Here is a 15,000-nt window from a genome sequence, read left to right as displayed (position 1 = left end):
CTATTAATTAATGGCGGCGGATTAAGAGTTAATCATATCAAATCTAGGTTTTACACCCGTTATTGACACGATATACCATTTAAATGAAAAAGAAAAAAAATATATATATAGCAAACATTGACGATCTACAAACTCACAACGTGTTGTGAGCTTGTATAGATCAGATATTTTCTGCCTGTATGCCGTACGATGATGCACAGCCTACAGGGGCTTCGGTGGTTAAAGGCACATGATGAGATATTTATTGGGACATCAAAGGTGTAAAAATATGACGGATGACATCATAATAACTTCTTTATTGATTTTCCAGCTCCATTTATTGTTTTCCAGGGCATGTGGAAAGAGCAAAGCAATCTCTGCCACCACTGCACAGGCTGTAATATATCCCGTTTACACCTGAAGTTGAAATGAAATAAAAATCTTCTAAATGTTTCTGTGGTGCTCAATATTTCATGTCAAGGACCCCAAAAATGATATGTAATAGGCCGCCGACCCCCATCTGAAAATATGTTGTTCCAGGGACCCTCCCCAGAAGCAAAGATTTGAGTTAAAAGCATTCGCTCTGAAATAATATATAATCAAAGTTTTGCGCCACATTTTCACGATTTTTTCAAAAATAGCAGACCTACAAGCTCGTAGCGCGGCACTCGGTGCCGCGCTATGAGCTTGTAGATCTGCTATTTTTCAATAGCTAAAGTATATAACATAATGCATCAAACACCAAAAGGGGTTCCCGCCCAGAATGGGATATTATTGCCTTGGAGAATGTCTTGCCTTGAAGTAATGTTGTGCACTGTAATAGTCTCCCCAGTATACAGTTTACATATAGGGGGTGTGGTGGAAAACAGTACTCAAATGTTTTACCTAAAGCAAGACCCACGGTTGTACTATTAAAACATTTATATTGTATAAAAAATGGTAAATGGTGCATTTATATAGCGCCTTTATCCAAGGCGCTTTACAGAGATTGTGCATTACATTCACCCATTCACACACACATTCATACACCGATTGCGGCGGAAACCATGCAAGGTACCAACCAGCACATCGTCAGCAATTTGGGGTTCAGTGTCTTGCCCAAGGACACTTCGACATGTAGACAGGAGGAGGAGCCGGGATTCGAACCGCCGACCCACGGATCATTGGGCGACCTGCTCTACCTCCTGAGCCACAGTCGCCCCACAGTCGCCCCGACAAAAACTTTTAATTAAAAAAAGTCTGTCACCTCATAGACACATGCAAAAAGTCTGTCACCTCATAGACACATGCAAAAAGTCAGTCACCTCATAGACACATGCAAAAAGTCTGTCACCTCATAGACACATGCAAAAAGTCTGTCACCTCATAGACACATGCAAAAAGTCTGTCACCTCATAGACACATGCAAAAAGTCTGTCACCTCATAGACACATGCAAAGTCTGTCACCTCATAGACACATGCAAAAAGTCTGTCACCTCATAGACACATGCAAAAAGTCTGTCACCTCATAGACACATGCAAAGTCTGTCACCTCATAGACACATGCAAAGTCTGTCACCTCATAGACACATGCAAAAAGTCTGTCACCTCATAGACACATGCAAAAAGTCTGTCACCTCATAGACACATGCAAAAAGTCTGTCACCTCATAGACACATGCAAAAAGTCTGTCACCTCATAGACACATGCAAAAAGTCTGTCACCTCATAGACACATGCAAAAAGTCTGTCACCTCATAGACACATGCAAAAAGTCTGTCACCTCATAGACACATGCAAAAAGTCTGTCACCTCATAGACACATGCAAAAAGTCTGTCACCTCATAGACACATGCAAAAAGTCTGTCACCTCATAGACACATGCAAAAAGTCTGTCACCTCATAGACACATGCAAAAAGTCAGTCACCTCATAGACACATGCAAAAAGTCTGTCACCTCATAGACACATGCAAAAAGTCTGTCACCTCATAGACACATGCAAAAAGTCTGTCACCTCATAGACACATGCAAAAAGTCTGTCACCTCATAGACACATGCAAAAAGTCTGTCACCTCATAGACACATGCAAAAAGTCTGTCACCTCATAGACACATGCAAAAAGTCTGTCACCTCATAGACACATGCAAAAAGTCTGTCACCTCATAGACACATGCAAAAAGTCTGTCACCTCATAGACACATGCAAAAAGTCTGTCACCTCATAGACACATGCAAAAAGTCTGTCACCTCATAGACACATGCAAAAAGTCTGTCACCTCATAGACACATGCAAAAAGTCTGTCACCTCATAGACACATGCAAAAAGTCTGTCACCTCATAGACACATGCAAAAAGTCTGTCACCTCATAGACACATGCAAAAAGTCTGTCACCTCATAGACACATGCAAAAAGTCTGTCACCTCATAGACACATGCAAAAAGTCAGTCACCTCATAGACACATGCAAAAAGTCTGTCACCTCATAGACACATGCAAAAAGTCTGTCACCTCATAGACACATGCAAAAAGTCTGTCACCTCATAGACACATGCAAAAAGTCTGTCACCTCATAGACACATGCAAAAAGTCTGTCACCTCATAGACACATGCAAAAAGTCTGTCACCTCATAGACACATGCAAAAAGTCTGTCACCTCATAGACACATGCAAAAAGTCTGTCACCTCATAGACACATGCAAAAAGTCTGTCACCTCATAGACACATGCAAAAAGTCTGTCACCTCATAGACACATGCAAAAAGTCTGTCACCTCATAGACACATGCAAAAAGTCTGTCACCTCATAGACACATGCAAAAAGTCTGTCACCTCATAGACACATGCAAAAAGTCTGTCACCTCATAGACACATGCAAAAAGTCTGTCACCTCATAGACACATGCAAAAAGTCTGTCACCTCATAGACACATGCAAAAAGTCTGTCACCTCATAGACACATGCAAAAAGTCTGTCACCTCATAGACACATGCAAAAAGTCTGTCACCTCATAGACACATGCAAAAAGTCTGTCACCTCATAGACACATGCAAAAAGTCTGTCACCTCATAGACACATGCAAAAAGTCTGTCACCTCATAGACACATGCAAAAAGTCTGTCACCTCATAGACACATGCAAAAAGTCTGTCACCTCATAGACACATGCAAAAAGTCTGTCACCTCATAGACACATGCAAAAAGTCTGTCACCTCATAGACACATGCAAAAAGTCTGTCACCTCATAGACACATGCAAAAAGTCTGTCACCTCATAGACACATGCAAAAAGTCTGTCACCTCATAGACACATGCAAAAAGTCTGTCACCTCATAGACACATGCAAAAAGTCTGTCACCTCATAGACACATGCAAAAAGTCTGTCACCTCATAGACACATGCAAAAAGTCTGTCACCTCATAGACACATGCAAAAAGTCTGTCACCTCATAGACACATGCAAAAAGTCTGTCACCTCATAGACACATGCAAAAAGTCTGTCACCTCATAGACACATGCAAAAAGTCTGTCACCTCATAGACACATGCAAAAAGTCTGTCACCTCATAGACACATGCAAAAAGTCTGTCACCTCATAGACACATGCAAAAAGTCTGTCACCTCATAGACACATGCAAAAAGTCTGTCACCTCATAGACACATGCAAAAAGTCTGTCACCTCATAGACACATGCAAAAAGTCTGTCACCTCATAGACACATGCAAAAAGTCTGTCACCTCATAGACACATGCAAAAAGTCTGTCACCTCATAGACACATGCAAAAAGTCTGTCACCTCATAGACACATGCAAAAAGTCTGTCACCTCATAGACACATGCAAAAAGTCTGTCACCTCATAGACACATGCAAAAAGTCTGTCACCTCATAGACACATGCAAAAAGTCTGTCACCTCATAGACACATGCAAAAAGTCTGTCACCTCATAGACACATGCAAAAAGTCTGTCACCTCATAGACACATGCAAAAAGTCTGTCACCTCATAGACACATGCAAAAAGTCTGTCACCTCATAGACACATGCAAAAAGTCTGTCACCTCATAGACACATGCAAAAAGTCTGTCACCTCATAGACACATGCAAAAAGTCTGTCACCTCATAGACACATGCAAAAAGTCTGTCACCTCATAGACACATGCAAAAAGTCTGTCACCTCATAGACACATGCAAAAAGTCTGTCACCTCATAGACACATGCAAAAAGTCTGTCACCTCATAGACACATGCAAAAAGTCTGTCACCTCATAGACACATGCAAAAAGTCTGTCACCTCATAGACACATGCAAAAAGTCTGTCACCTCATAGACACATGCAAAAAGTCTGTCACCTCATAGACACATGCAAAGTCTGTCACCTCATAGACACATGCAAAAAGTCTGTCACCTCATAGACACATGCAAAAAGTCTGTCACCTCATAGACACATGCAAAAAGTCTGTCACCTCATAGACACATGCAAAAAGTCTGTCACCTCATAGACACATGCAAAAAGTCTGTCACCTCATAGACACATGCAAAAAGTCTGTCACCTCATAGACACATGCAAAAAGTCTGTCACCTCATAGACACATGCAAAAAGTCTGTCACCTCATAGACACATGCAAAAAGTCTGTCACCTCATAGACACATGCAAAAAGTCTGTCACCTCATAGACACATGCAAAGTCTGTCACCTCATAGACACATGCAAAAAGTCTGTCACCTCATAGACACATGCAAAAAGTCTGTCACCTCATAGACACATGCAAAAAGTCTGTCACCTCATAGACACATGCAAAAAGTCTGTCACCTCATAGACACATGCAAAAAGTCTGTCACCTCATAGACACATGCAAAAAGTCTGTCACCTCATAGACACATGCAAAAAGTCTGTCACCTCATAGACACATGCAAAAAGTCTGTCACCTCATAGACACATGCAGAATGGTGGCACTCCATCGTGAAGTAAATGTTCTTGGTTACTTTCCACCACTGCACGCACACACGCGCGCGCACGCACGCACGCACGCACGCACGCACGCGAGCGCATGCACGCACAGAGCCCTGTGGCTTGGGGAGTTGCGTAGTGTTCAGTGCACTCACCGCCATAAATCAAACCTCCCACTCTCCCTGATGCCTGAGTGAGTCTCTCTCAATGAAAAGCTCCAACCTAATGGCAAGTTAATGGCAATCTACAGAGCCGGCCAAGCAGCCGACACAGACAGAGAGAGAGACGTACAGTACAGTACAGTACGCCAACACACACCACCCTCCTTTTGAAGTTTATCATTCCTAATTACTTTCACTCACTGCACATCTAGCCTCAGAATGACTTACTGGTAGACGCTGTTTGACCTGCTTTAGGTCTCACGAGGGAGGTTCTGGTCCTGTTTGACCTGCTTTAGGTCTCACGAGGGAGGTTCTGGTCCTGTTTGACCTGCTTTAGGTCTCACGAGGGAGGTTCTGGTCCTGTTTGACCTGCTTTAGGTCTCACGAGGGAGGTTCTGGTCCTGTTTGACCTGCTGTAGGTCTCACTGAGGGATGGTTCTGGTCAAGCACCATACAAGCACCATACAAGCTCGTAGCGCGCCACCGAGTGGCGCGCTATGAGCTTGTAGGTCTGCTATTTTAGAAAAATCGAATAACGACTGACATAGAAACATAGCTTTTTCAGAAAACTGTGAGGATGTAGAAGACATTTATAGAATCTGATCTCAGGTCAAAATGCGTTAAACGTGTGGGTAGCGCCTCCAAAACAATCGCCAAGATGGTAAATGATTGGTTTTAACACTTGTTTTGAGTTGCTTAGCGGAGTGGATGATTGCACTCTTGTAACCATGGTTGAAAACTATTGCACTCTAAGTGTGTGAAATGACTAGTAATGTTTTTTTTCCTGATGCAGAGAAGAATCAAAAATAGCACATAGAACATTTCATATCCAGAAATACTTTAGCGAGAACTTTGGCTTGTGTTGCTTGGAACCCACGTGAACACCCATAGTGCGGCGGTTAAGCTCATATATGGAAAGTATTGTGCATTTTATGACTAAAGCATGACACTTTCAGAATATCATCTACACACCCCAAGGTTTGATTTCAGACGTGGAACCACTTTCTGACTGACCTCTGGTGACCTTGAGGGGTCATTGACCTCAGAATTGCATTTTTGCACGTTTTGCTCCATTAATTTCCACTATAATAATTATTTATGTTTGTTAAATGGAAGTTTTGTTCTAATGAATGACAACTTAAAGCCCAATAGTCTACAGAGATGGTGAATCATGTCAACGTTTATGATATAAATGTTATGACATTGTAATAAAACATCTATAGAGAGCGGTTAAGCTCATATATGGAAGGTATTGTGCATTTTATGACTAAAGCATGACACTTTCTACAGTGCTAGCAAAATAAAATAAAGATGCATCTCTTCATAGAGCTACAAAAAGGACTGTATGAAGAGGTATAAGGAGATGGTCAAAGCCAAGAAAGCTGCACAGGAGCTTGTGGCAGCGAAGAGTAAAAAATTACAAGAACCACAGAAGAGATAGTTGTCGTTATTTTAACATTATTGTATTGGTCTTAATCTTTTTTTTTAATGAAGTTATGGAAGAAAAAAATACAGAAAGACTTGATTGATGAGTTTTTTTGGTTTTTATATCCAATGAATATCGTTACAGTATATTCAAAGGTGCTATAGGGCATAGCAGTGGTGGCTATTTTATGGTTCCATCCATCCAGACTCCATTCATATAGAGATTTCCAAACAATATATATATCAATCCAGGATTCATAAATGCTGTGAAAAACAAAGGCTATTGTATATTATATAATTAAATATTTAAAAAGAAATCACAGAATCAAATGTTTTAACGTCATGATTCAGTACGGTCCTGGATGGCTTGATTCTATAGGCTTATTGTTTTTTTTATATAAATATTCGTAGAAATCTCTATGGGGGAAAAAACAATGGGGTCTGGAACGATGGAACCCGAAAATGGCTGCCACTGCTATTGTATGCCCTATTCATCTCATGATTTTGGTTTTGGAGGCAGCATGGCGAGCTTTCAGGGTTCATACGTTTTGGGGGAAGTAACTGTTGGATACTCTTAAGCCTTCTATACCAGGTGGCAGGAATTTAAGGAGATGTTGGGAGATAATATGGTACCATTTCTGTCATAACACTTGCTACCAGTGACATCGATGGAGAATCCAAGCTAATATAAACTGAAGACTATATTTTTGGAAAGTTAGCTATTATAGAAGTCATTGTTCTCACATTAATACAAAATCAAATTAAAACATTTAAATGTTCAAAATGAAAAACCTGCCTACCGACAATGTCACCGGTAGGCAAGTCTCTGAACTGTCCACAGCCCTACTCTGAGACACAGACTGAGTGGACAAAAAATGTACCATAATGAGCACTAGTGAGTTCACTTAGAACCACAACCTCACACTCAATGGTCTTTTTCCACTATCTTCATCATCTCTCTCCTCATTCCCTTCAGCCTCTACATCTTCTTTGTCTTCATCTTTGTGTATCAGACCTTATATTAACCATATTGGAAAATTCAGTTTTCTGCTTCAATTAGGTTATTGCTGCTCAAGGCCGTCAGACCTTTGAGGTCAGGGGTAGTTGGGGATTAAGGGTCTTGCTTATGTATACCTCGACACATTGCCGGGGCCTGGAATTTAACCTGGGACCTTCTGTTTCCCAGGTGGCTCATTCAGCTATGGCCATCCTTCTTGTGAATGGGTTGTAGAAGTTCCAACAGGAACTGTATTGAGAGACTAGGCATGGTACTTTCTCACAGGGTAGGAGAGTAAGGAGACAGTATCACAAGCACAAGCATCTGATAACACTCGATGCCTGCTTTTATCACAGACATGTTCATCAATGTTCCAATGCAGAGTGTGCATCATGCCGTGCTTTCAGATTCCAAGACGTCCGATCATCTACCTCATGAGCCACTGCTGCCCCGTCACTCCACTGGATTAGACATGTCATAAAATAGGCCGAAAGACGAATTATTATATACTTTATGCAAATTATGCAAATGAGGAACAATTTCATAATTTAGTTATGGCAAGAGATTAATTTATGTAACATAATATAGATGTAGACTCTAAAACAACCTTGATATGTTGACTAAAAGCAATAACACTATAGCTAATTCCTAATTTGTACCTATGTTTTACATAATTTATGCCAATTATGCTAATGAAGAAAGGGTGTATGACTTCACCATAATAACAGATGCATTTCTGGATATCACAAACATAGACTTTGACTCTTAAGTCACCTCAGTTCAATGGATGCAAAATGATAGCCATTTCCAGTTAATTTGCTCATTAAGCAATTGATTTGCTCATTATGCTAATTACTCAAATTGTCCAACATATAACTTTTAGCAAACAATCATCATCTGCCAGCCTATAGATGACATTTTAATCATAAAAGTTTAAAGGAAAAAACATTTCTGGGTTTAACATGGGCAGTTTAAAGCATGGTTTGACAGCCCGAAATGTGTACAGCCTCTGACAATTTCCAGATGTAAATTCAGAAGTGTTTCCACGTCTAAAAACAAACTTCATGGTATATAGAAACACTGTAGAAAGTGCCATGCTTTAACATGCACAATACATGCACAATACCTTCCATGTATGAGCTTAACCCGCCTTACTCTCTCTCTCCGCACTATCTCTCTCCTAGATGTTTTTAATGTTATAACAATGTCATAACATTTATATCATAAAAGTTGACATGATTCACCATTTATGTAGACTATTGGGGTTTAAGTTGTCATGCATTAGAACAAAACTTCCATTTAACAAACATAAATAATTATTATAGTGGAAAATAATGGAGCAAAACGTGCAAAAATGCAATTCTGAGGTCAAAGACCCCTCAAGGTCACCAGAGGTCAGTCAGAAAGTGGTTCCACGTCTGAAATCAAACCTTTGGGTGTGTAGATGATATTCTGAAAGTTTCATGCTTTAGTCATAAAATGCACAATTGGTTTGGTTATCCGCCGCACTACCAAGAGAGCACTCCTTGTTGCTCCTTGTGTTTGATCCTGTGCATCCCTGAAGTGTTTTAAACAGTGACATTTGAGTGGAAACGGGTGTTTTTTTGGGGAGTAGTGAGGCTACGACTGGATACGTGACACATCTGTGAGAGTTTAGAAACACATTGTTTTATATAGCCTAGTTTTGCTGTTGTTAAACTTAGCCCACTGTTAACTTTTATGTTTTTGGATTCTTCATTCACTGTGAAGGAGAAAAAATACTAAAATATAATATAAAATATTCATGGATTCAAGTAATCGCGGTGTGAATAAGGATAGATGTTTTTGAGAGGGGCTAGCCTCTCCAATGCCTGGCTTTTGCGTGCGTGCGTGCGTGCGTGCGTGCGTGCGTGCGTGCGTGCGTGCGTGCGTGCGTGCGTGCGTGCGTGCGTGCGTGCGATCTCCAACTTCCATCGTTACCGGTCTAGTAAGGTATAATTATATTCTTCCACAGGGTGACGATCATGTTTTTTTGCTGCCGATCCAATGGTACATGGTACCTTCCCTGCAGGCTAGGGCCTCAAGATCGTTTGTTCCCATAAGTATAGGACTTATGAACAAGCAGGCCGCGTCTCAGTTCCGTGCATAAAGTGTGATGTGACGCCTCTTGGAACTATGACTGGTGGCCTTCTGTTGGCATTGTTTCTTTATTGTCTATGTACTGTGATCTGTTTGTTTCCATATGTTTTATGTATATCCTGATGACTGCTGTGCACAAAACAAATTTCCGAAAGGACAAATAAAGTATCTATCTATTTGATTTTGAGCATCTTCTGATACCGATTTTCCCACACTTATGCCATATCACAATAGTACAATATCCCAAATCACAGACATTATCCAGTCTAATATCATGATATGGATATAATATTGATACTAGGGATGTCCCGATCACGTTTCTTTTTTACTCCCGATCCGATTCCGATCATTTGGAAATGACGTGATCGGCCTCGATTTCCGATCACCCGATCCGATCGGGACAATGCAGGAAATGATTAGCGTTTGTTTGCGTTGCGTGCGCGTGCCGGTGTGTGTGCGTGCGTGTGTACGCGTGCGTGCGTGCGTGCAGGTGGAGTGGCTGAGGAATGAGCAGGCTGTGAGCTGGGATGGAGTGGTCGACAGCAGAGTGGATCAGAACCTTGTCATTCCAGAAGCCCGTCTCTCAGACTCCGGGAACTACACGTGCGTGGCCAGCAACATCGTGGCCAAGAGACGCAGCTCCACGGCCACCGTGGTGGTCTACGGTAAGATCATTTATTCATTTTGTAACTCTCAGAATGTTCAAAGGTTTACAATGGTTGTAGATGCTGCAGGATGTTACAGTGTACAGTAACTGTACACTGTAATTCCATACCCGGGGAAGCACGCAGACACAGTACAGCCATCAGTTAATTCATCATTAAATAAACACCCTCAGTTAACAGTTAAGTCAAATTAACAGTTAGGGTTAATTAAATTAAACTGAGCGTGTACAAAATGGACCCAAATGGACCCTTTGTTCCACTTGTACACTCTCAGAGTTAACACTGACAGATTAGGTAACGGTATCAAATGCAGGCAAGCCAAAGAACCATTTTTCATGCTATTTAGCACCTTTTTTTGCATTCAACATTAAGCTTTATTCCTTTTCTTTTTTGTTTATTTGCACATCTTATCTATAAATGAGTCTCTGTGCGTACGTATTTACGCGTGTACGTACGTCTGTAATCCACGTAACTCGAGAACCGTTAGCCTCACCGACTTCCAATTCGACACACGTGTTCCACACCACCACAGGGAGTACAGTGCCCGGTGTCGAGTCCGTCGGATAGCCGGTTGTGCAGAACCAGCACAAAACGCCTCTGCCCCAGGCTCTGGACCATCTCCATATATGGAGCTGGCCTGTTCTGACATCATTCTGACATCTTTATTTGGGCATGCCTGACAAAGACCTCCATATATGGGCATAAAAGGGACACAGACATAATAACTGGGTGGGGCATGCATTTCCAACTAGTACATTTAAAACATGATGATGAGAAATGAAAAAAGACAATACTTTTTGCGTGCACACCGACAGGTCACTAACTCGAGAACCGTTCGCCCCACCGACTTCAAATTCGACACACGCGTTCCACCCCACCACAAGGGAGTGCAGTGCCCGGTGTCGAGTCCGTCACAGTACATTTAAAACATGATGAGAAATGAAATAAGACAATACTTTTGCGTGCACACCGGCAGGTCTTTCTAGGGCTTGTGTTATGTTGCTGTTCTGTTGAGCTGCTCTGCAAAGAAACAAACAAAAGAGCTGCTATTCCACTGGGGAGGAAAATAAACCTCCACGGCTCATTAAGTGCAATGTTTCCACATTTACTCCTTTCTTTGACGTCTATCAAAAATCATCCAGAGAGTCTCCTTTTTTGTTTTCACCGAAAGCAGCGAAACGAACGTCTACTCACTGTTCCTTCCTGCTGCTCTTCATCAAAGCAGCAGGCGAGACCCGTCAGTCATCGTCATCAACCCAGCAGCAGCTCCAGGGAGTTCACAGCAGGGGGGGGGCCCTTCATCATTTCTCCAAAGTGGGGGCCCTTCATCAGGGGGGGCCCTTCATCATTTCTCCAAAGTGGGGGCCCTTCATCAGGGGGGGCCCTTCATCAGGGGGGGCCCTTCATCATTTCTCCAAAGTGGGGGCCCTTCATCAGGGGGGGCCCTTCATCAGGGGGGGCCCTTCATCATTTCTCCAAAGTGGGGGCCCTTCATCAGGGGGGGCCCTTCATCATTTCTCCAAAGGGGGGGCCCTTCATCAGGGGGGGCCTTCCTCATTTCTCCAAAGTGGGGGCCCTTCATCAGGGGGGGCCCTTCATCATTTCTCCAAAGGGGGGGCCCTTCATCAGGGGGGGGGGCCTTCATCATTTCTCCAAAGGGGGGGCCCTTCATCAGGGGGGGCCCTTCATCATTTCTCCAAAGGGGGGGCCCTTCATCAGGGGGGGCCCTTCATCAGGGGGGGCCCTTCATCATCTCTCCAAAGGGGGGGCCCTTCATCAGGGGGGGCCCTTCATCATCTCTCCAAAGGGGGGGCCCTTCATCAGGGGGGGCCCTTCATCATTTCTCCAAAGGGGGGGCCCTTCATCAGGGGGGGCCCTTCATCATCTCTCCAAAGGGGGGGCCCTTCATCAGGGGGGGCCCTTCATCATTTCTCCAAAGGGGGGGCACGTTGTTTTTCAAGTTCACCACCGATATATAAGCGAGCACGTATACAATAAACGACAACACAAAAGGCTTGGGGGAAAAAAAGGCTACAAGTATAGGCTCCAATTATACAACCAAGAGAACAAATAATAATATGATTATAAGTACAGAACAAACAACACATATAACTGTCATGTAACTGTCAACAAATTACAATTATGTTGAGCACCAACCATTACATTGTCTGCTATTGATGTATATACATGTTTTAACCCATTTTGGGCGGGAACCCCTGTTGGTGTTTTAAAGCATTATGTTGTACTTTTGCTATTGAAAAATAGCAGATCTACAAGTTCATATTGTGGCACCGAGAGTATGAACTTGTAGGTCTGCTATTTTTGAAAAATCGTGAATATGTGCCTCAAATCTTTGAATATATATTATTACAGAGTGAACATTTTAACTCAAATCTTTGCTTCTAGGGGGGGGGGGATCCCTGGACTATTTTCAGATGGAGGGGGCGGAGGCATATTACATATCATTTCTGGGGTCCTTGACATGAAATATTGAGCACCAGGCACTGATACAGAAACATACGGTTTTTCAGAAAACTGTCATGATTTAGAAGACATTTTTTTTAATTTCGACGTCAGGCCTAAATGGGTTAATAGCCATCTGTCGTGTGTGATTGGTGTTTATACTGTTATGTTTATACTGTTATGTAATTTACAGTGGCTTCTGTTACCACGCTGCTCATTGCCTCTACAGTACTGTATCATTTGATTTGCTTGGTATGACTTCATGGTATAAATACGTTGCATGGAGTGGAATATGCTTCACTATTTTGCCGAGCTTGGTGTCTTTTTTTTGTTAGCGTGTATTCAAAAAGGGAAAGGAACAGTCAATCCACTGCCCCCCCCCCCCCCCCCCCCCCCCCTTCTGACATTGCACTGAATGCATCCAGATTTCCTCACAAAGGAAACTGATTTGATGCCTGCAATTCTACTATGTCTATGAGGGAGGACATGTACAGTATACTGTATCCAACTGGTTTCTGTCCAACTGTTCAGTATTAACCAGCTTAGTTTTTTTATTTCTCTGAGTTTGCGTTGATGTGAAGAGGATAATGACGTTTGAATTGAATTGAATTGATAGGCAAAATAAGACATTGGCTTCAGCCAATGTCAGCCACCTTTTTGGTCTTACGGCTGACATACACCAGGCTTTTCGCGCGCGCTTACGCGCCCCCGCGCCACCGTGTATACGCGTAATAAGTAAGCCTTGCCGAGCCATGAGGCCCATAGCAGGGCAGGAGCCTATCTCCTGTTTCTGTAGCGTGAGGCAGCTTGATGTACAAGTACACCCCCTGGACATGACGCTAGTATGTCACAGGGACTTACCCTCCAATCCAACCCTTGATGCTGAGTGTCAAGCAGGGAGGAACTGGGTCCCAATTTTAGAGTCTTTGGTTTGACCCGGCCGGGGATCGAACCCTGACCTCCCAGTCCCAGGGCGGACACTCTAACCACGAGGCCACTGAGCTGGTATACGCGTAAACACACGCTGAAAAGCCGGGTGTAGCTCGGCCGTTATGCAGACCAAAATAACCCCCCCCCCCCCCCTCCCCTGTGGAGGGCCGCTGCATCAACCCACTGTCACACTAATGATAGCCTGAGACATGCGGTATCAACAGGAAGGAGCAAATCTTTATTTTCCCAACATGACAAATAATGATAGTGATATTATTATTACACTGAGTCAGCGCTTTACGGTGGCAGCTGAAGGTGATGGATGGATTACAGCCCACACAGATATACTGGATATATTGGTCAGGCCGAGGGGAGGAGGGGGGGAGGGAGGGGGGGGGTCCATGCCTGTAGTTTTGATGTGTGGAGACACAGTAGTATGTATTTAACCCAGTGCTACTTAACTGGCATTTAGAGTTCAAAACGTTCGCTCTGCAAGACTATCTTCAAACATTTGTGCCACATTTTCACTATTTTTCAAAAATAGCAGACCTACAGCTTGTAGATCTGCTATTTTTCAATAGCTAAAGCACAACATAAGACTTAAAACACCAAAAGGGGTTCCTTCCCGCCCAAAATGGGTTAATGTATCTGTGGCCCATCATGGTCACACCAATTATAAGAAGTATAATTTGTTATTTTCATTGTTTTAGTATTGTTTGTTCCTAGAGAAAGTGATGTGGTCTGATGTCAGCTATTAACCACATTATATGTTCTCTTCACACTTTGTGAATGACGCTTCATTTTGTAACATCATTAATTAATCACAATGTTTTTGTTCACTGAGGTTTGGCCTTATAGATGGAAATGTGGCTTTTTATACTCTGTGATTCCTTAATCTTTCGTGTCGTGTAGTCCGTTACAAAATACATTTGTAAACGTTTTAAAATAATACTGCATGCCATTTTTAGACTTTTGGAATTTTGCTGAGTCGCCTCTGAGCCATCTTATAGAGCTCCGAAGTCTGACGTCACTTTCAGTATTTCATGGTTCATGTATTTGTTTTTTGCATTGAGATCCCCAAACGGTGATTTTAGGTCGCTTCATATAAGAACTGTGTTTGAAAAATAAACCGACCACCTCGGCGTTTCTGTCAGGGGAGTGGCTGTGCGTCGTTAATGATGTCCATTCATATTTGATACAGCCAGTTTCTAGAGAAAATGGAATTAATGTGACCGCAAAAGCCTTGAAACTACATATGAATGCAATGTCGCTGAGCATATACGTCACGCCCAGCTGTCAACATATTGCGTTCCTGAGATTCCTCGTTGACGTAAGCTCAGCTGGTGGTGA

The 15,000-nt window shown here is 42.6% G+C and overlaps 1 protein-coding gene across 2 annotated transcripts in view; it reads left to right on the top strand.

The window, feature by feature from the left end:
* Nucleotides 1-15,000, top strand: part of LOC306914553 (netrin receptor UNC5D-like) — a 191,650-nt gene that overhangs the window by 158,985 nt on the left and 17,665 nt on the right. For both annotated transcript variants that reach the window (XM_079491636.1, XM_079491635.1), the window contains exon 5: nt 10,083-10,257. In XM_079491636.1, coding sequence (XP_079347762.1) covers nt 10,083-10,257 — 175 coding nt within the window. The remainder of the gene's footprint in view (nt 1-10,082; nt 10,258-15,000) is intronic.

The sequence above is a fragment of the Electrona antarctica genome (assembly GCF_951216825.1).
Source record: "Electrona antarctica genome assembly, chromosome: 21".
Classification (NCBI taxonomy): Eukaryota; Metazoa; Chordata; class Actinopteri; order Myctophiformes; family Myctophidae; genus Electrona; species Electrona antarctica.
The sequence above is the reverse complement of the archived record's forward strand: the minus strand, read 5'-3'. Positions and strand labels throughout refer to the sequence as shown.